The sequence below is a fragment of the Rhincodon typus genome, chromosome 23 (genome assembly GCF_021869965.1).
Source record: "Rhincodon typus isolate 14 chromosome 23, sRhiTyp1.1, whole genome shotgun sequence".
Classification (NCBI taxonomy): Eukaryota; Metazoa; Chordata; class Chondrichthyes; order Orectolobiformes; family Rhincodontidae; genus Rhincodon; species Rhincodon typus.
In genome coordinates, this window is record NC_063354.1 from 29,178,136 (window position 1) to 29,201,416 (window position 23,281).

At 40.8% G+C, this 23,281-nt stretch overlaps 1 protein-coding gene across 2 annotated transcripts in view; it reads right to left on the reverse strand.

Annotated features, from left to right (window-relative positions):
• The window catches only part of tmem104 (transmembrane protein 104), a 181,619-nt gene extending 158,724 nt beyond the window's left edge, over positions 1 to 22,895 (reverse strand). The window contains exons 1-3 of one of the 2 annotated variants that reach the window (XM_020528955.2): positions 22,782 to 22,895; positions 17,277 to 17,365; positions 12,712 to 12,833 (exon numbers count right to left, since the gene is read on the reverse strand). In XM_020528955.2, coding sequence (XP_020384544.1) covers positions 12,712 to 12,833; positions 17,277 to 17,321 — 167 coding nt within the window. In that variant the 5' untranslated portion in view covers positions 17,322 to 17,365; positions 22,782 to 22,895. Of the gene's footprint in view, positions 1 to 7,420; positions 7,515 to 12,711; positions 12,834 to 17,276; positions 17,366 to 22,781 lie in introns of those variants that run through there. The other variant, XM_048611045.1, reaches the window with a different exon arrangement.
• Between the last annotated feature and the right edge of the window lie 386 nt (positions 22,896 to 23,281).

Below are 23,281 nucleotides of genomic sequence, written 5' to 3' on the forward strand. Positions count from 1 at the left end.
CAGTGTCAGTGTTCTCCATCATAAAGATCAATATGAACACTCCAAAGATAAGCAAGATGTTGACACGAAACAAGTTGTTGTCAATAGAGTCTTTATCACAAGGGACAAAATATAAGAGGCTAATGGGACTAAAGGCAGACAAGTTGCCAGAATCAGCCTATATTTTAGTCAAAATATCCACAACTCATTGGATTCCAGGAGAGTTCCAGTAGATTGGAAAACGGTCAATATAACCACCCTGTTTAAATAATGGAACACGTTAAACACGAGGTTGACAGGTACAGGAAATGAGACCCTGGCTTGCAAGTCAGAGCTTGACAGGACAGGCAGATGAGATGGCAAAGTCAGCATATGCAATGCTTTCCTTCACTAGACAAGGGATAGAATATTAAAACATGCACATAATGCTGGAACTATAAAAAGGCCTAATTAATGTCCTAATCAGTGGTGAAGTTTTGGTTAGATTACAGGAAGAGCATTCTTGCTCTGAAGAGACACCACAGATTTACCAAGATGTTGCCAGGCCTTTGATATTAATCACATTGAAAAGGTTCGATGGATTATGCTGGTTTTCCTTGGAACAGAAGCAGCAAGGGGACGATTTAATTGAGGTGTACAAAATATGGGACATCGATAGAGCATTTAGGCAAACGTTTTAATCTTTGTGAAAGAAAAGCAATTGCTGGGGCATGGACTTGTGATTAGTAGAACGATTAGCAGCAGGGCACAAGGAAAAGCTCCTACCTAGAAAAGGTACTGAGTGTCTTAAATTCACTGCCAGTTTGGCGGTTAAGAAATCCTCAGCTTATTTAAAATTAACATGGATCTGCACAGTGAGACAGTGTGCTGCAAAGTAGCTTGTTTAAGCTAGTGCAGACACAATGGGCTGAATGGCCACCTTATACGCAATGATTCTCCAGTCCTACACTTAAAGTGGAGGGGAGCTCATCTGATCAGAATTAAGATGAGGACCCAGGTGAGACTCAAATTTAGAATTATCAACATACATCAACTAAGTTGATACAATTATTAAATCTAATTGGCACAAAAGACATTTAGTTCTACTTCCAAATGCTATTTAGTTAATGCAAGCCACCCACTTAAAATTGTTTTGAAAGGACACAGAATGAATGGGAAAGCCAATTTCAGTATGCAATATAAAGGCTTTATGGAATTACAATTGAAAGATTTGTGGGATGGCTCATTTTTAAAATTCTAGAGTACAAGACATTGTGGCAGGAAGTGAAAAATAAACAAACACTGACAAACAGGGGCAGCTAAGGGTATAGAATCTAGCGAGCTGGAAATAAATATTGATATCTTGCAAAGTGTCCATATTAGAGATGGTGGTGCTGGACATCTTAAAACACATGAGGGTGGATAAGTCAGTGGGACCTGATCAGATGTGTCCCAGAACTTTGTGGAAAGGTAGGAAAGGGATTCCTGAGGCACTTCTATCATTGATAGCCATGGGTGAGATGCTGGAAGATTGGAGGGTTGAAATTCTGCCATCATTTAAAACGGTGGTAAGAAAAAGCCAGGACCTATAGACAGGTGACCCAATGTCAGTGGTAGCAAAGTTGTTGGAGAGGATCTTGAGGGACAGGATTTATGCATATTTGCAAAGGCAAGGACTAATTAGCAATAGTCCACATGGCTGGTGCATGCAAAATTGGTGTCTTACTAACTCTCAGTTTTTTGAAGAAATGACAAGGAAGATTGATAAAGGCAGAGTAGTGGATGCTATCTTCCTGGTCTTAAAGGCATTCAACAAAGTTCCACATGGTAAACTGGTTAGCAAGGTTAGATCATCATGGAATCCACAGAAGCGAGCTATTTGGATACAGCACTGGCTTGAAGGTAGCACACAGTGGTGTTGGAGGGTTGTTTTTCAGACTGGAGGCCTGTGACCAGCAGTGTACCTCAAGGATTGGTGTTGGCTCCACTGTTTTTTGACATTTTATATTAATAATTTTGACGTGAACATAGGAGGAATGGTTCCTAAGTTTGCAGATTGCACCAAAATTGCTGGTGTAGTGGACAGCAAATAAAATTGCCTCAATACAATGAGACCTGATCAGATGGGCTGAGGAGTGGCCAATGGAGTTAATTTAAATAAATGTGAGGTGCTGCATTTTGGAAAGGCAAATCAGGGCAGGACTTCTGCACTTCATGGTAAGGTCCTGCGGAGTGTGGCTGAACCAAAAAGACTTTGGAGTACAGGTTCATAGTTCCTTCAAAGTAAAGTCACAGGTAGATAGGCTAGTGAAAGCAACATTTGGAATTCTTGCCTTCATTGGTCAGTGCATTGAGTATAGGAGTTGAAAGTCATGTTGCACCTATATAGGACATTGATTAGGCCACTTTTGGAATACTGTGCAATTCTGGTCTCTCTGCAATAGCAAAGATGTTGTTAAACCTGAGGGTTCAGACAAGATTTAAAAGGAGAGGATGGTTTGAGCAAAAGGGAGAGGCTGAATCGGCTGAAGCTACGTTCCCTGGAGCAGAAGCTGAGGGATGGCTTCTTAGAGGTTTCTAAAAATCATGGATAAGGTAAACAGGCAAGGTCTTTTCCCCCCCAGAGTGTGGGAGCCCAAAACTAGAGGGTATAGATTTAAGGAGAGAGGGTAAAGATTTAAAGAGGGTCTAAGGGGCACCTTTTCACAGGGTAGTGCATGTATGCAATCAGCTGCTAGAGGAAGGTAAGGAGGCTGGTATGATTACAACATTTAAAAAGGCACCTGGATGGGTACATCAATAGGAAGGGTTGAGGGGGATACGGGCCAAATGCTGTCAAATGGGACTAGGTGAATTCAGGATGCCTGGTCAGCATGGATGAGTTGGACCAAATGGTGATTCTGTGCTGTACAACCGATTTAAAAATTCATATGCTTCAGGTGGTGGATCAAAACAGACTAGACAACAAGGAATCAGTTGAGGGGTGACTGTAGACTTAGCTGAAGGTATTTAGAGTGCTTTTGAAAAATTTGTCGAAAAAGTTTCAGACAAAGTTCAGGGACAGAACTCCAAGGGTAGGGTGCACTTATCACAAAAGACAAAGAAAAACTAAGTGGAAAAACTTGACAGATTGTCTTAATTTTCTGTCCATTCTTGCACCAAGAAATGCAATGCCTCTAATGCACAGCACTTTGTGAAGATAAAGCAGGCAAGCGTCTAAGACGCCATCCACATGGCAAAAGTAGGAAATTCAAATATACATACTGTTTGAGCCCAAACTATTTTCATTTGCGAATATATCAGCAGCGTGCAGCCAATAATGAGTGTCATCAGTAAGTTAGGTCAAAAGAAAATCAAGAAAATACATAGCTGAATGTGGAAAAGCATGTTTTGCAAGAAACGGAAAAAAAAAATCTGTCAATTCTGAATGATTCTCAGGTTCTAAGACAACCAGGACTGGAAGTACATTAGGAGACTATTTAAAGCAGCAATAAAAAAGGTATTTTGGGTGGAGGGCAGGAAATACATCAGCACAGAAACAATACATTTATTCCAAAAACAAAAGTGCAGTTAGTTAAAAGATTCATTTAATTAGTTGCAAAATTAACTAGACTTTTGACAGTTTAAAAAAAAGATTTCAGGCACCATACTGGTGTAGTGTTTTGAGAATTAGATTTTCTTCTGACAAGGAATGCAAACTAACAAATGGAGGTGAACAAGGGAACAATGGTCACCTGACATCTGAGCAACTGCCCTATGGCCATTAGCCAAAAGGATTCCAATAATGAGTTGACAGTACATGCTGCCTGAAATACAGTACATCAAAAAGTCCTTGTTGGGCCATCCTCAGAGGTCTTGTCCAGGTGGAAAATGGACCAGAGGAAAGGCAAGATATCTGCACACATAGAGATGGTCTTTAGTCATGCTCAAAACTTCAGATATCACATTCTGCACTTCAACAAAATGCTGCAACCTCCCATTGACCTTCGGGCCTACATTCTGCTCCCAGCAATCAACCAAAGAAAGATGACAGAGTGGCTAGTAGAAACGCTCTGGAGATACCCTGAAAGCCTGCTTGAAGATCATTTTGACTTCAACAGCTGGAAACAAGGTGCAACGGACTGCCTGCAATAATAAGCCCTGCTTAACCAAGCTGTGTTGGCATTGAAACAAGGCAGATAACAAAAAAGATCAAAACACAAGAGCGAACTGGCTACTTCAAGGCAGCACACAACACATCAGCTGCCAAATGACTGACAGCATGTTATGATTTTAACCACCCCTCCTGCTCCCTTCAGTCTTAACTTTCCTTCTCAACGTCAGTCATAAAGTCAGACCCTCTCACCTCGGCTCTTCTGACTGGCAAGCATCCCTACTGTGAAGGCCTACCTGGAGTCTTGAACTGCATAAAATCCAAGATCACACTGAAAAGGCAGTAGCAGGAAGAATTCACTATTACGATGCCATCTTCTGGTTCAAATCTTCCACAGCTCCTGCTAAAAACTTCTCAGCAACCAAGCAGCTACTTTAACAAAATCTTAAGATGCAACAAGTCCAAAAATTATATCTTCCACAAATGAATTTAAAAATTTGCCAGTTTTCTGAGCAAAGGGAGTACATGAGCAAAGAACATATGCACAGGGGACCATTGCCACTGATACCTCTAATCCACAAAGCAGATCAGCCTCACTTGCAAAAAACCCGTATGCATTTACACATTGATAAGACTCTCGGCTACACGAGCAAGGTTCACAACAGGAACCAAGTTCCCTGCCTCCTCAACATGCAGTTGTGCTTGTAAATGCCTTGTTTAAAAACAGTTCCATCTCATTTTAGTCCAATTAATAAGTATTAAAAAAGACCTTCAGATTTTGTCTATGCCATTGGCTTTCCAAACTTCAAAGAGGTACACTGAGAATTACATCACTGCTTGAACTACATACTGTGAGCCCCTTTCCCAACTGTCTCCAGCACAGATTAATAGATGAGAATCTGCAACAACCTGCTTTGCTGGTAGTGAAGATGAAACAAAACACACACCACAACGCAAGTTGAATGCTTCAAATTTCAAACAAAATTACATTACCATTGGTTTGTGGGGACAGATTGGTCAGTCCCACGTCTCACCAGTCAGAGGGGTGAAAGGCACTTGGCTCCCTTATTAGAAGGCACTGTAAAACCTAAGTTATTGCCCATTCCTAGTTGCCCTGAAATCATTAACATAGGACTAAAGTCACATGGCTGCTAGACTGGGTCTGCAACAGGTGGGGGGAAACAAGGGAAAAATATACTTGACTTTATCCTTACCAATCTACCAGCTGCAGATGCATCAGTCTATGACAGTATCACTAAGAGTGACACCGGCACAATCCTTATGGAGACCAAGCCCTGCCTTCACAGAGAACACCCTCTTTGTTGCATGGTATTATCACCAGGTTAAACAGGACAAAGTGAAGAGGTCTAGCAACTCAAGGCTGGACATCCATGAGACATTGTGGGCCATCAACAGAATTGTACTCCAGCACAATCTGCAACCTCATGACTCAGCAAATCCCCCACTCAACTATCAAGCCAGGGGAATCAACACTGGGTCAATGGAGGGAGCAGGAATACATGCCAGGAGCAACACCAGGCATACATAAAAACTAGGTGTCAACCTGGTGAAGCAAAAACAGCAATTGAGAGACAGATCTGATCTATTGGTTAGCCCTTAGCTCTACAGTCATACCACATCTAGTCATGAATGGTTGAGGAGGTGCCACAAATATGGCCATCCTCCATGATGGACAGCCCAGTGAAAAAAGGAAAGGCTGAAGCATTCACAGCCACCTTCAGCCAGAAGTGCTGAGTGGATAATCCATCTCAGCATTCTCCAGTGATCCTGCAATATACCAGTCTTCAGCCAATTCAATTCCTTCCATGTGATAAATGGTTGGAAGCACTGGACACTGAAGAGGTTATGGGCCTTGACAACATTCCACAACAGCATCGGGGATAGGTACTCCAGAACTTGCTGCTCCCCTAACGTTTCAATCTACGCAATGTATAAAATGGGCCAATTACTGCCCTATCAGTCTACTTTGAAGTGATGGAACGTGTCAGTGCTATCAATGAGGACCCAGTACATCCCCCACTCAACTACCACCAAGCCAGAGAATCAGCACTTGTTCAAAGAAGAATACAGGAGGGCATGCTAAGAGCAGCACCAGGCATACCTTAAAATGAAGTAATAACTGTGCACAGTTACCCAGTTGGGTTCTAACAGGGCCACTCAGCTCCTGACCTCATTATTGCCTTGGTTCAATGATGGATGAAAGAGCTGAATTCCAGAGGAGTGGGACAAGCCCTGATATCAATGCTACATTCAAAGTGTGGCATCAAAGAAGCCCTTGAAATACTGGAATCGATGGGTATCAGGGGCAAACTTTCCACTGGTTGGAGTCATACCTAGCACCGAGGAAGATGGCTGCGGTTGTTGAAGGTCAATCATCTCAGCTCCAGGACATCTCTGCAGAAGTTTCACAGGGTAGTATCCTAGGCCCAACCACCTTCAGCTGCTTCAATGATTTTCCCTCCATCATAAGAAATGAGAATGTCAACTACTGATTCCAAAACGTGCAGTACCATTCACACCCCCTCACATGGAAACAATCCATGTTCAAATCCACAAGATCTGGACAATTTCCAGGCTCAGGCCGACAAGTGGCAAGTAACATCATGTCAAATGCAAGGCAAAGACCATCAATGAAAAACAATCTGACCACTGGCCCTTGACATTCAATAGAGCTACCATCACTGAATACCCCATTATCAAAATCCTGTGTTACTATTGACCTGAAACTTAACTGGACTCAAACACAGTTAAGAACAGGTCAGATGCTAGGAGAAATGTGGCAAGTAACTTAGATCCCGACTCCCTAAAGCCTGTCCACAATTTACAAGGCAAGTCAGGGGTGCGTTGGAAAACTCCCCACTTGCCTGGATGGGTGCAGTTCTGATGCTCAAGAAGTTGGACACCATCCAGGACAAAGCAGTCCACTTGATTGCCACCACATCCAGAAGCATCCACTCCCTCCACCATTGACAATCAGTTGCAGCAGTGTATTATCTACAAGATGCACTGCAAAAACGCAAAGATCTTCAGACAGCTTATTCCAAACACAACCACTTCCATCTCAAAAAAGGAAGAGGACAGCAGCTACATAGAAACACTTAAGTGCAAGTTCCCCCTCCATGTCACTCACCATCCTGACTTGGAAATGCACCTATCTTTCACTGTTATTAGGTCAAATTCTACATTCTCACCAAGGGTATTGTGGGCCTACCACCAGCATATGGAATCCAACGGTTCAAGGCAGCAGCTCACCACCACCTTCTCAAGAGTAACTAGGGACAGGCAATAAATGTTAGCTAGCCAGCAGTGTCTATGTCCCACAAGTAGGGACAAAAAGAAACTGTTTACCTTCAATACAAGAACCATTTTGCAAAAGGAAGACCAGCAGCTTCCAAATGACACTGCAGTTTCACAAGTTGTTAATTCTTGACTTGAGTAGTGACAAGTCCAATGCCAGAATTACTGAACCCCAGCACAGGTTTGTTTTAATCATACCTGATACATTCCACATGCGCTAAAAAAGGTTACTCGGACAATTTGTTACCATACTGCCCTCTTCTGGTATAAACTTAATTTTGCAACTAACAGAGCATTGAGACAAGCACCAGAAAAACAACGAACAAAAACAGAAGTTGCTGGAAAAGCTCAGGTGTGGCAGCATCTGTGAAGAATAAAGTTGACATTTCTGGTCTGGTGACCTTTCCTCAGAATTCTTAAAAACACTCTTGCTTCAATAATCAGAACTAGAACTATAATGTAAACCTCACCAGATTACACACTAAACCTCAACTAACATCCAGTTCTACGATCACACTTTTGAAAAGGAGGGAGTGCCTAGGACAAGGCTCAAGAAATTTCAAAAAACAGCACCGGGGCAAAGCAGAGCAAACCAAACCAAACCAACTCAGCAATAATAGGCCATTTAGCCCCCCAAGCTTGTTGCAACATTCAACTAAATTGTAGTCATCTTTCATCCAAGTGTCATTTTACTACACTAGACCAATATCCATTGATATCTTCAATTTGTGGAAATTAGTCCAATTGTGGTCTGAACATTCTTAGTGATTGTGTCTCAACTATCGGGGGTAGGGAAATTAAAGATATTCCTCCTCAGCCAACTCCTGAAATGGCATACTTATTCTAAGACTGTCCCCTTATCTTTTCTCCAAATTCTTCAACAGCAGAAACATTCTTCCAGTATCTACACTGCCAAGAATATTTTTTTGTTTGAATTAGATCAACTTTATTCATGTGAAGGATGAATTTAGGCCCAGTCTCATCTGAACAATAGTTGTGCCACTTCAGGGATCAGTCTGGTGAATGCTTGCTGCAGTCACCCACCCGACCTCCTCCCCCCCACACACCCACACCCATGACAAGTATTTTCTTCCTTGATCTAAGAAATCAAAACTGTACATCATACTCCAGGTATGGTCTCAAAAGCTCTATAAAATTACACCAAGACATCTTCACTCCTGGATCCCTCAGGAACCTCCATTCTAACTAATATGGAGGCAAAAAAATTAAAATCTTGATGTTAGCACATTCCCAATGTATAAATTTAAGTAGTAAATGTAACTGTGACTCAAGAACAAAAAGAAAATCAGAGGTGACGGCTAGTTAACCCAACATCAGTTAAGGAATCAGTAGGGAAATTTAACATTTCATGCTTGTGCAACTGAGTAAACCAAATCAAAGCACATTCATTGTTTAATCACACCATTCTGCTCAACTGTAATCCAATCTAGGTTTTAGTACTTTATCATTTGTCTCAGCTTTGCTTCACTTGCTGACACACCCTGGGATTGCAAACAGAGTGAAGACAATGCAATGCTTGACAATTACAGGACAAACACCCACAAGCAGCAATTAGAAATTGCTCAGGCATACATTACAAATTTGAAATAAGCTTTGCCTAAACTAGGCTCATTAGAATAGTAATAAGTTGATCATGCTGTGGGACAAGGCTTGGAAAGAGTTAATAAACTGCCACTTTCAACCACAAAGGCTTGCATCAAGTTTGAAAGTGAAGTCATCCTGCTGTACAACTGGAAGCAGATGAAGTTGAGGTGTTGGAGAGAGCCCAGACAGACAGTACTGAACCTGCACGCTAAACTGAACTGGAAAATAAGAGCAATTACTAACTGCTAAAATCAAAGCAAGGTGACTACTAATACTGCCTATAACTTAAAGTTTGATTTACTGCAGACAGTCTCCTGTTGCTTTAATGATTAAAGCCTGAACAAAATCAAATAAATCAATTTTTACGAGGGGGAAAATGTTTGAATCCATGATGTGCCTGTGGAGGTGTGTGGGAAGACAAAAACCATCAGGTATCAACATGAGTTGATGAAAGAAAACATTTCTGACAAGTCTGTTAGAGGTTCTTTGAAACTAAAGGGAAAGTGGGTCAGAGGGAAGCAGCAAATGCAGTGTATTTGCATTGTTAAAGGCACTAACTCCCAACAGGGTAAAAGGTTGGTCGTTACTGTTTGATACTACCACTACTATGTCCACAAGCCAAGAATGAAATTTCATCTCGTGCATCAGTTTAGGATTAACAGGTAAGCAAACTATAGGAAGAAGCAGAACATTAAGGTTGGTTCTCTTTTCGTAAAAAGAAGCATTGGTGTAGAAGGGACCCCGGATGCCCATGTACACAGAACAAAGTTCACATGTAGGACAGCATGTAAATAGACAAGTAGAAGGTATGTTAACCTCTAGTGCAAGAGGGATAGAAGTACGACATTAAAGATTTACTGGTACTATCTGGAGCCTTAGTGAGATATCACAGGGTACTCTGGGTACAGTTTCATTCTACTCAAAAAGCAAGGATACACTTAGCACCAAGTGCAATGAAGGCTCACAGGAACCAGTTCAGCGTAAGGAGATTGTCCTGAACACAGATCAGACAAGCTCTAACTGCTGTTAAGTCAATTAGGTGATTTGAGACAAAAACTAAAGGGCTTAAGTCGTGCAGACAATTTTACCTCTGACATGGGATATCAGGGCATGACATCCGTTTCAAAGGGTCAGCCACTTAGGTTGGAAACGAGGGGAAACTCAAGCACTGTGGATCTTTGAAATCTCTACCCGAATGAACTGTGGATGCTCATTTCCTAAATATATGCTGAACAATATTGACAGATTTTCAAGTATGGAGGGAAACAATAAAAGTGGGATGAATACAAAAAGGTAAGTACTAAAGAGGCAGGTCAGGCATGATCATGTTGCTCCATTTGTTATTATTTGTCTTAGTCAAACCACTGTCCTTCAAGTTGATGCTGTGGCTACAAGTGATTTAGACTTTAAAGTAGGAGTGATCAGTAAAATTCAGGTGACAAAAATTGGTGGGGTGGTAAATAGTAAGCATTATAGCTCTAGGTGACTTGAGGATTATAGATAGGCTAGTCAGAAGGGCCAATTTAGCAGTAAATGGAATTCAATCCACTTAAAATGCAAGGTGATACAGTTAGGCAGGACAAACAGGCAAAGGAATACATGATTAAAACAGGTAGAACCCCAAGAAGCACAAAGGATTAAAATGGGCCTTGGTGTGCACGTACACCAATCCCCCAAGTTATCAGGGCAGCTGGATAAAGTGGTTAAGGCATCATATGGATATTTGCCAAGGCATTGGAGTTTAAGTAAAGTTATGATCAAACTGTATAAAATGTTGGCTAGGCCACCACTTAAGTAATGCGGATCTGAGCATTGGAGAGGATACAGAGGAGATTTACTAGTATGTCACCTGTGTTGAATAATTTCAGCTATTAACAGATTCAACAGACTGGGGTTGAATTTCTGAGAGAGATTGAAGGGGGACATGAATAAAACAATGAGGAGCATTGTTAAGGTAGGCAGGGTAGACTTCTCTTTGAAGGAACAAGTACCAGGGACATTGATTTAAGGCAAGCGGTAGAAGGCTTAGAGGAAATGAGGAAGAGAGAAAGGAGGGTCATGGGAATCTGGAATTCACTGCCTACAGGTTAGTGAAGGCAGAAACCTGCATAACTTTCAAATATTTAGATGTGCACTTGTGGCCAAGTGTTGGAAAATGGAATTAGAACACTTGGGTACTTGTTTCTGACTGGCACAGACTGAACCTATTCAAGTTCAGTGTAACTTGAAATTTGGTTCTTCCAAGTAAAACCAGCTGTGCTTCTATGATCTTATTAACCTGAATTAATTTTCATTGTGTAGCTGTACCTTTACCCAATTTAGAAGATTTTTTCAAGTCATGTGGCCTCAATCCTTACAAAAAATCCACCTTAATTATCCATAATGTATTTGTGAATTACATATTTTGCAAGTCTAATGTTTTCCTGCACAGTCTCAATCCTGTGTACAACTACTTCCCCAGCCAGTTGTCCCATATTACAATCCAGTACCTCAGATGTTCTGAAAATCCAAATGAATTACATTAAATCAATTACCCTTAATTATCCCTTCTGCTACTGCTCCACATAAGTCAATAAAGTTCATTAATTAGGACTTTGCCTTTGAGATTGTTGCTTACTACTTCAAAATATGCTGTTTATTTTTTCAAATCCTTACGCATATTATCAATTGTTATCTTTCGTCCCACCAATACTGAGCTAGTGTTATCAAAACTTGCTTGTTCTCTTAAAGTTAGATAAACCAATTAGCTGTGCTCCAGCCCCCTGGCAGTACTCCTTTCTCAGAACAACTTGTTTCAATACACAAGTGCCTCAGTTACATTTTCCTCGACATCTTCGAGCATTTTGGTTACAATCCAAGGATCTTCAGCCTCTCAATTTGACTAGGTTGTCAACTATCACCCACCTCTCTCAATTGTCTATCATTTTAAATTACTTTGTCACATCTACCTTGTTTATCTCTATTTACCAGGAAAAATAATCTGGCCATTTTACGGACAGAACAGGTTTCTATAAATGAAATCTAGGGTCAAAAATGTGATGAAGTATTATTTCACAGAAAAATATTTGAAAGTGTGCAAAGGAATGCATTAAACAAACTAAATTTGCTTCATAATCCATGCTTTTGTGAAATTAACAATAGTTGACTAAGTTCTTTTCTAACCAAGCATAACAATTTTGTATGCCATTACATTTCCAAACAGGAAGATGACCTTTGGAAAAGGGTACCAATCGCAAAAAAGTCCAAATCTTAGTTCACACAAAATAAATAGGCTTGTCTTTATGGATAATGCCATCACCAGGTGGAGCAATAAATTCTTCAAATCCATCTTTCTGCAAATTTATTTTGCTATCAGATTAACTTTAAGCCATTATTCTGTATATCCATGCAACATTCTGTAAGGGTTGACATTGAAAGTTTCACCTCATTACTTGATCAGTGAATAAGAGCAAAGAAAAAAAGGGAGGTGAAGAGAGACAGTAAGCTAGGCAGGATTGCCCATCATGCCATGCATGCTTTAATTGGCTTCAAAGAGAGCATTCAATACTTGCACATCAAAAAGCTCTAACATTAACAAGTCCCTAGACATGAAATATCCAAGACATAGATATAGTCTTGGGTACATCTGAAAAATTTCCAAAATACTAATTTATCATTTTGGTTTTATGCTTTGGCCAAGAACAGCTGATTTAACATTTCAGACTAAAACTATTATGTCAAACTTCTATGTACTTTACCTCATAAATGCAAGGAAAATAATGAGTGCAAGGCTCACACCCCAGCCAGCAACAGCAAAGGCTTGTGGCATTGTCAGTGCTCCTGTTCCAACAATCAAATTGAACATGTAGACAAGTCCCACCTAGAAATTAATCAGAAGATGTATTACATGTTAGGCAGCCATTTAATATTACTACTAAATATTTTGTTCGCTCAAGAATGCAGCATCCAAAACTCAAATCACCTTTTGACCTTTCATTCAAATGTAAAGATAATCCAAAGCACAGCTGCATTATCCAACAGCAGTACATTTCATTCACAGCAAGAAGGAAAATCACAGCTTTTGTTGATCCCATCATAAAAGTTTAGTCAACAAAGTTCATTTGGTCCATAAATCCAGCCTATTTACAGTTTCAAGTTCATTTGTCCACAGTCCTGCTGCAAATGTATGCACAAGGCTTTTTTTCATTTAAAAAAGAAAAGTGATCAGAGTTTCTGCATCTACAATGCTTCAAGACAGCAACTCCTAGACCTACTGCTCTCAAAATCTCATTTTCTTGAGCCATTTGCTACTTGCTATAAAGTCTATTCAAGGGAAGAAGGTTCTTAGTCTATGCCCTGCAGCTTTATACATCACAATTAAATCTTCCCTTAAACCCCCTCTATTCAAAGCCCCCAGTGTATCCAATTCTTCCTTCATAGCAATAGAGCCCCTTCTGTACCTCATGAACAAGCTTATTTCTTTCAAAATGCAGTGACCAAAACGTGGCAAGGTGTGCAGACTTCAGCTTATGTTTTATTCAGTTCGAGCACAACCCATTAATGCTTTCATATTCTAGACCTTAAGAAAATTTCTGAGTGCTACTTCATTTCAATCATTATCTGTTGGAGGTAGGAGGCAGCAGTGTTTAGTTGCAATGTCATTTGACTAATGATCGAAAGGCCCAGGCTAATCACTGGGGACAAGTTAAAATCCCACAAATCAAACAGTAGTTAATTCTAAAACTGAAAACTCATCTCAGTAATGGTAACCATGAAATAATTGCCACAGTTCATCTTCACTTTAGGCAAGGAAACCTGCCACCCTTACTTGGTCTGGCTTACATGTAACTGCAGACCAATTCTAATGTACTTGACCCTTAGCTCAGATTGTCCAGCAGGCACTCAGCTCAAGGACAGTAATAAGACAAAATGTAGGCCTTGCCAATAATGCACATATCCCAAAGATGAACTAGCTTTCAGGGAGCTGTGGACATTTACCTCAATTCCTCATTTCTCTGCGCCAAAGAATTGTATCATAATTCTTTTCACTTACCCTGTCAGTCCTTCTCAAAATACTACTGTATGCTTCCATAGTGTAAACTAGTTTTCCCACCTTGTTTGAATTAAAATAGCAAATTAGTAACGTAACAGATCAAAGCTGCAGCAGTGTGGGGTCAAAGAAAATCTCACATTTACTTAACAGGCTGTCTTTATGGGTAATGCCACCAGGTGGCACAATGAACACCTAGGCAGAAACAGCAATGCAATGTGACATTACCTAAATTCCTTGCTTCACACTGAAAGCTATCTACAGAACAGGAGGGATTAACATTATATAGTATGTGCAGGGAATTTGTAGAAGGGGAAATTGCAAGTTTGTCCATGTTCCCTGATTGTGAATGTTCCAACCAAATTTAAAAATGCTTTTCTTCATTCCCTGTTCTTATTGTCTGATCTAATTTGTAAAAGGACAAGACTTTGTCTTGATTCTCAGATTGACCATTTGAAAATATAAAAAAGAGGAGGTTTCAACCAGAAAGAAGGGTGTTCGAGGTGAATGGAAGATACTGTGCAGCTAGATCATAGCCATTTTTATGGAAGTTGCCCAATCACTTGCATTGGGTACACAAACTCCATTTATTTGGCAGTTTTCATGACCAGTGAGCGAGCATACTCAGCCAATTGAATTGTTTTCAATGCAGTAAATTGTGACATGGGAAACAGCAGTCAATTTATATACAGCAAGCTCCATCAAATAATTATAGTGACCACATGATCAGTTTTGTAACTGAAGAATAAATATTGATGAGGGAAATTAGCAATTGCTCATTTTTGTTGTATTTAAACAGTACCATAAAATCTTCTGAAGTCAGAATAGACTGATTTTCACTTTATCATCTTGGTAACAGAAGAAAAGTAGGTAGAAAAGTGGCAAGTGGATTTCCAGGTGGAAAAATGAGCAATAGTGCACTGGAGGGCAGCAGACAAGGCCTGGGTTGATGGAACAATGTTACGACTATGACTTCAAGTCCACGTGCACAGATCTTTAATGGCTTTTAAAAACTCAACTCAAAGGCAGCATCTCCTCACTACTGCACTAGAGCACAGGCCTAGATCTCTCGACAGGTAGCCGTATCATTTTAGACCCTCCAACCTTCTGATTCAGACATCAGTGTAAGGTGAACTGTTCCAGGATTGTCAGTTGTGGAGAAAGGAGTTCGAACTGCAGATATCATCCAGATAATCATATGAATTTGAGAAAACACTTCCATGATTGCTACAGGAAATACTGCAAAGGTTTTATTTCAAAATATTTCACTCAGATCATAAGCTATCAAAGTACTTTAAATATGACATGAAGCACTAGCTACATAAAAACAAGTAAACAATGCAGTGATAAACTGTCTTGATTATGGTTGAGCATTAAACATTTTCCACAACATTCATGGAGGAAGAACTCTGCTGCATTTGGAAAAGCACTGCACAATCTTTCATATCCACTTAACAGGCAGTTCAGCCACATCCAGCTTTGTTGAAAGGACAGTTGAACAATTGACTCAAGAAAAGATGTGAGCATATATGCTGCTCACAATCAACAGGGGTGAGCCAAGTACACGAGACAGACTGAAGCATTTTTAACAACAAGTCTGACTAGAAATTCAGAAGGAAACTAGAATTACACATGCCAATCTTCAAACAGTTATATTTATTCCACACAATATCAAAACAGTGACTAAAGGCATCTGATGATGCAAAAACTGCAGGCCCAATAATGTTATTGAGGACATGTGTTCCACAGTCAGCCATGTCTGACCAAGCTGCCTCAGCACTGCCAAAAATTGGCCGCAAGACAAATCCAACAAAATCAATTATCACTGTCTCCATCAGCAAGTGACAGAAGCGGTGATAGGTGCCATCAAGCAGCAATAACCCATTCTGAGCCTCATTTTGGATTCTGCCAGGATCACTCAGTTCCTAATCTCCTTAGAGCACTTCTCCAAAATGGACAGGAGAGCTGAAATTTAGAGCTAAAGAAAGTGTCTGACTTGGCATCAAGACACCATCTGACTGAGCATGACCTCAAGGAGCCTCAGTAGAACCGAAGTCAACAAGAATCAGGAAAAACATCAACTGATTGGAGTCATAACAAGCATAAAACAAAATGGCTGTAACTGTTGGGTTCCTCAAGTTGGTAAACTAGGCTTTATGATTTTCAATGTTGTTCTTCCATCCTAAATGCAGAAAGGAGGCCGTTTGCTGATGATTGCAGTAAAGTGCCACATCATGCGTAACTATCAGCTTCTGCAGAAGTCTACATCTACGTGCAGTAAGAGCTGGACAACATTTAGGTGTTAGCTGATAAGTGGCAAGTAGCATTTTTGCCACACAAGCATCAGGCAACAACCTTCTCCAAACACAAGGATCTAACACTTCCCTTCTTGACATTCAAAGATCTTACTGTCACCAAATTTTAATCACATGAAAATTACCATTGACCTGAAACTGAACTGGCCTGGACTGAACTGTTACAAGAACAATTCAGAGGCTAGAAATTCTGAGTTACTCACTGCCTGCCTATCAATCACAAGGCACATAGAAGGAGCGTGATGGGAGTCTGCAAGTCCACCACCTTCAATGCTTATTCTTATCAATACGAGTAGAAGCAACATGCATCATCTACATGATGTACGGTTGAAACTCACCAAGGCTCCTTTGACAGTACCCTCCAAACTAATGACCACTGCTATTAAGATCAAAAGCAGCTGAGGCATAGAAGCACTACTTCCATTTCCCCTTAACTCAACTAACCATTCTGACTTGGAACTACATCACTGTTTCTTCAATGCGGCTGCATCAAAATCCTTTAACTCCTTACCAGCACTGTGGGTGTCTTTAAACCAAGGATCACAGCAGATAAAAGACAAGTTCACCACTTTCTCAAGAGCAATTGTCAGACATTAAATGCTTGCCATGTCAGTGATGCCCACATCCAACTGGCAACAGAAGAGAAAATCCTTGATTGAATATCCAATAGCACCACCTGCTCAGTGCTGCAAAAAGCAAGTGTGCATTTTGTGCATAAATTGCTAAAGTGGGATTTGTAGTCAACATTTTGCCAATGGAGCAGCTGATGACATTACAACAGTAAACAGATAGTAAAAATTGCTCATCATTTAAACATTTCAAGAAGGGTCTTCACAAAATACAAGTTCCTTCTCTATTGCTGAATGGCCCATTTTTTCCCCAAATCTCATTTCAGATTTCTTCATTTGCCATCCTCCTGCCCCATTGCCCCACCTCTAACACGACAATAAATACTCACATATGGGGAGTACAATTCTCCCGTTTCCGTGATCCCATCCGGCATTTTCAGCTCCTACAGCAGCAATGTCCAACAGTCTAATGGCCAATCTGTATTAAAAGACAGTCTTTCTATTAATATTAAGATTATGCAGCAACTTAAAGCTGAAAACAATCAATATAAAAATCAATAAATCCTAAGGATTAATCTTGATCCGTAAAGTACTGCCCAATATAAAATGGTGATAACATTTTTGAATCCTGTAAGTGGCACCTTAAATCATTTTAATTGTGGCCCTCTAAATTGTGCAGGAGACTAAAATTACACAACAGGCCATTATGGTTACAACTAATAAAGACCTTACAGAACTAGACTCAATTCACTTTGGAATGTTGTTTTTTGCCCCCTTCCTTCTTTCCTCCCCACCACCCACAGAACATAGCATATGGTTAGATAATGACTATCCATAACTGGCCCATATTGCTTGTGTTTCGTAGGGTCACGCAGTTTTAGATACATCAGACCTCCTCTCAAAGATGGTTCTCTTTTCAGGTACTCCCATTCAATACCTTTACTGCATTCAATCGTTAACCAAAACGGTTAAATTATCTGAAGGCAGTCAATTCAACACAGCAATGCTGTCCCCGGCTTCAGTTCACCTCCCTGCCACGTCCACCTTTCTTTTCTGGAAACGTACACAAGTGAATCACTCTTAAGACAATACAGAATACTCCACAATTGATTTCCACAGGACTGCCCTCCTGCTCAAAGTTTGTTTCAGCAGCTTCACTCAGATTTAACATTTGAAATAGGTTTACTTTCACCGTGGAGGGGGAAAGGAAGCTTTAAGCATCAGGCCACGTATGCATTTGGAATAAGTTTGCCAAACTGATTGACAATCTAGTTTTTGGGCAAGATGGTGGCACAACAATCTGAGAGATTGTCACTCAAAATGCAGCCACATCTATCTAGATCTTCTGTGAAACTCTCAATCAGCAAGGGTTGTGTCTTGTGGGACTGGTGTACAGATATTAGGCAAGATAAAGAACCGCTGACATTGTAGGTAGAACATTTTTTAACAATTACAGACCCATAGGCAAGTTAGGCAAATATTAACCCAATGTAAAACAAAACTGTCGACTTCAGACATCCGAAACAAAAATCAAACTGCCGGAGAAACTCACCAGGTCTAGCAGCATCTGTGGATGTTAATATTAAGCCCAATAGGGTCACTGGACTTCAAACATTAGCTTCCTTAGAGAAAAATAGCTAATCAGACCTGCTGAGTTTCTCCAGTACTGTTTTCATAGGTTTTCTGCACCATCCTTAACGTGAAGTTAGGCTTTCATCTCCATGAGTATACACTCGATCATGATAGGACACGACCACAGTGCTAAACTGGAACAATTCACAACAGATAGTTATTCAAAACTGAAGCCCACAATATCTTGTGGATAATCTGCAGAAATGTGTTCAAACACAACCTGTACCAAACACTACAGCACATACCCCATTCTACGCATAATAAATCTTGTAGGTGGGCAGCCCCGGAACAGCACAAGACTTATGTAAAAATCAAGTGTCAACCAGAAATTCACAAGAAACAATAATGTATATGTCCAAGTAAAGTAACAGGCTATAAACAGAACTATACAAATTCCACTGCCAAATGTTCATTTGTAAGCTGCACAATCCTATCACTTCCAGTCATAATGGTGATGGGCAATTACACAACCACTGGAGGTAGCAGCTTCACATACAAACTCATCCTCAATGAAAGGGAAGCCTAGCACATTTGTGCTATAGGCATTACTATAGCATTTGCAATCAACTTTAGCCAGTAGGGCTGAACAGATGATCCATCCTGACCTCCACTCAAAGTCCTCAGTCAATCCAATTCATTGGATGTGAGATCAAGCAACGGCCGAATACACTGGCTACAGCAAAAGCAACGGACCCTGACAACATTACAATTCTTCAAAGACATGCTGTCAAACTAGTCACACCCCTTGCCAAGCTACTCAGCACAGCTCTAACACTGGCAACGAGGCAAACGTCCTAAAATAAGAGCTGAACTCCAGAGGAGACAAGGACCTCCCTTGAAAAAGAGATAGCATTTAATGAAAAATGACATCAGAGCCCTATCACAACCGGTGGTAATAGCAATCAGAGAAGATTCTGCACTGAATGAGGAGGCTTCAGTTACATTGGCCAATGGGCAAAACTGTTAGTTGTCTTTAAAGGGAAGCTTAGTGGAAATTTGATATAGATGGTCAAAAATCATAATACAACTGCATGGAGGTGGTCAAGAAAATTTGTTGTTCTGGCAAAAAAGGTTGAGAACCAGAGATGACAGAGTTAAGGTGAATGGCAAGTTACAGCAACAAGATAAATTATGCAATGAATTACAATTCAGAATATGCTGAGAACATAGTACATTCACATCAGAAATGCATAATCTGGAGAAAAATACTGAGAAAAGCAGAAGTTGAGCCAACAGTACAACTAAGACAGCCAGCATGGTCGTGAATTCTAAATGGCTTCTTTGCTGTTCTCATTCTATGAGGTGAATCATGGTTTGTGGGTTAGCTCAGCATCGTGTCAATCAATATCTTTTGTCATTCCTTTGTGCAGATATGATCCTGTACTTCTTTTATATGGTCTAGAGATTTTCATTATCAGGTCAAGCAGCAATCCCTTGCTTCTGCACAGATTGGCCCCCTTTTATTGGGCTTCTCACTGGCTCAGGTTTTAAGAAAGTTTGTACACACTCTTCTCCCTACCCCGTTTCTCTCTACAATGCCCCAGTCTACTCTTGAAAGATTTATCTTTTTACAAACATTCCAGCATGTTTCTACCCTCTAGATTCTTTTTACTGTTCAGTGGGCAGTGACATTTCTACACATGTCAGTGATTCTTATCCTTTACTTCTACAGCCCCTTGAAACTTGCTGATGTCTTGTGCATTTTAAGAGATGACAGCCTGAACACAAATGACTATTTCCTTAAAGTGTACGGAAACACTGCATTCACTACCTCTCTCCACTGTCCTTTTGCCAATTTCATATACATGCTGCCAAGGTCCCTCCAGTGCGACGAGTGTCAATTTTGTTTACAATGCCTCCATACTCCCTTACCAAATGCTTTTGACATCTCAACACCAACCACCGAAACATCGTCAATCTTCAATGTTTTTACAATTAACTCAAAGCTACTCAAATAACTTGTTTAAAAACAAATTAAATCTTGTCACTTATTAGCACGTTCTTCCCTTAACCACCTCTGCCTATAGGAGGAGAGCAACCCTGGAATCAAGATAAACTTGTCAAACATGGCACCTATCTGGGAAATGCTCTCTCCACCCTCTTAAACATGGTGCTCAGAACTGAATACAAGACTCCAGCTGATGCTTGATCATTAAGCCTTTTACAAAGTAATGCAGACTCTTGAATATATTACATATCCACTTGTGAAGCCAAAGATTCCACATGGTCTTGGTTGTTAATACATTGCGATACAGGCAACATCTTGTTTGGCTTTTAATCATTCTAGCTTTACTTTTTAAAACTTGAACTACCATTGAAAAAAGCAATATTTATATTGTCTTCATCCTATATACTCTGGCCTCGTCCATTAACTTATTACCATCCGTCACACCACTCCAAAATGCATTTATAGAATTCTGGCCATCTCCCTTCAGCTGATCGGTCTTACCTGGGGAGTGGGTCAATTTTGAAATACTCCTTGTACCTGACAAGGAAATATTGACGAAGCTCAGATAGCACAGGAGTCAGGAAGAAAAATTGAGGGTAGCAGTTTAGTAGTAGGCTGAAGTAAGCAGTGGGCAAATTTTGTGGACACGGTAAGCTCAAAAAATTGCAGACTAGTCAGAGTTCCTAAGACATGGAATGGTCCCAATATGATCCAATTTAGCAAATGAGGCATCATTATTTAACAAGAGAGAGTGAAAACAGAACAACAGGCCAGTTAGATCATAGAATCCCTACAGCGTGAAAACAGGCCATTTGGCCCAACACGTCCACACGGCCCCTCTGAAGAGCATCCCACCCAGACCCATTCTCCCACCCCTGCATTTCCCACGTCTAACCCACCCAACCTAAACATCCCCGGGCACTTTGGGCAATTTAGCATAGCCAATCCACCTACCCTGCACATCTTTGGACCATGGGAGGAAACCAGAGCACCCGGAGTAAACCCACACTGACACGGGGAGACGTGCAAATTCCACACAGACAGTCGTCCAAGGTTGGAATTGAACCCAGGTCCCTGGTGCTGAGGCAGCAGTGCTAACCACTGAGCCACCGTGCCACCCCTTATCTGAAAGTCATCCAGAAAGTATGAAGCCTATTAAAGGGAGTCTTACCATATCTATTTTGACAATGCAATGAACAAAAAGGAACCAGTTGCTGTATACCTGGATTTCCAAAAGGCATTCAACAAGGTGCCAGACAAAGGTTAACAGGCAACATTAGGTCAGCCTCATGGAGTAGAGGGTCATATTAACACAAAGAAAGGATTGGTTAACAGACAGGAAACAAAGCAGAATATATAGGACATTTTATTCTGAAGAATCAAACCTAGGGACTCATTTACAACCATAGATAAAATTTAAATGAAGATACAGAAGGTAATGTATCCAAGTGTGAGATTTTTGTCCCACAATGACAAGTTGAGTTAATTGAGGCTACACTCACTGTAGTTAACAATGATCTGTGAAATATTCACAATTCTGCAAGAGCTTATAGAATAAAGGGACCAATTGTTTATAGTTGAAAAATCAAAAGTAGTTTCTTAATTCAAAAAGATTGTGAACCATTGGAATTCTCTACAAAGTGTTGTGAATGCTGTAGCATGGAATACATTTGAAGTTGGAAAAGACAGATTTGGGCATCAGAAAAATCAAACAAAAGAGGAATCAAGCAAAAACAGTTGAAGCCCAAGATGAAATATTTGTACTTAACTGCAGAGTAGGCTCACAGGCCATCACGTATACTCCAGTCCCACCTATGACAGTGGGTGAGATCAAAAGCAAATAGTAGAAAGCTCAAAGTACAAATACTCTACATCCCAAACTGGATTTCACATAAACCAAATCAGTAATCCAACATCCCATGAAATATCATCCAAGGCCCAGTCTCCCTCACCTCTCTGTCATGGGTATGGGTCTGTCATTCATTCACAATCCCTGTCCAATCTACTGGAGAGTGGATCTCAATCTAGGCCCCCTATCAATTCTTCTGCAACCACGACACCCTGCACCGCTATGTTGTGTCAAGAGGGACGTTTTCTGCGCTGACGACCACTCCACACCAACCCATTACCCTCCTTCCACCACACTCCCACCAGTGCCCCCCACAGTCTCTCTCCCTCTTTCCACCCCCGCCCAACCCATTTACCAACGTGTCCGAGTCGCTTCCCCACCTCTCTGCCCCCCAGCCCACCAGGTCCCCTGTCCCCGTCTTCTCCCAACACCGGTGCTTCCCAGTCCCAGTTCCTTTTCCCTCACCTCGGTACCGGGTGAACGAACACTGTCCGAAACGAAAACGCCGAACATTCGGCGATTGATGACGTTGCTACTCGCGCTAGCGGTCACGAGACCCGGATTTTAAAGGCGCGCTCAACAGCGTGGAAGCTGCTCGTGCACGGAGCAGCGGCGTCACCCGTTGGCGGTCGAGTCACGTGACCCGTTCCGGCTTCTGGTCGGAAAATTTCAAAATCATTGCTATCTACATACAATCGACATATGAAGGTGCAACACACACACAACATAGAAAAACAGATATAAATATAGAATTTCCCCAAAACATTTAACTAAATGTGTGCACAGACATATATGCAAACAATTAATTTCTGCATTAGCACACAGTATCTGACAACAGACTTCGTTTTGTTTTGTAAGTTAATGATGCGAATCTTGTGCCAGTAGTGACAGTTAAACTGCCAGCATTCTCTGTCATTTCCTCTATGAAACCGCAGCAATTTCTGGAGTCTGCGTGCAGTTAATGC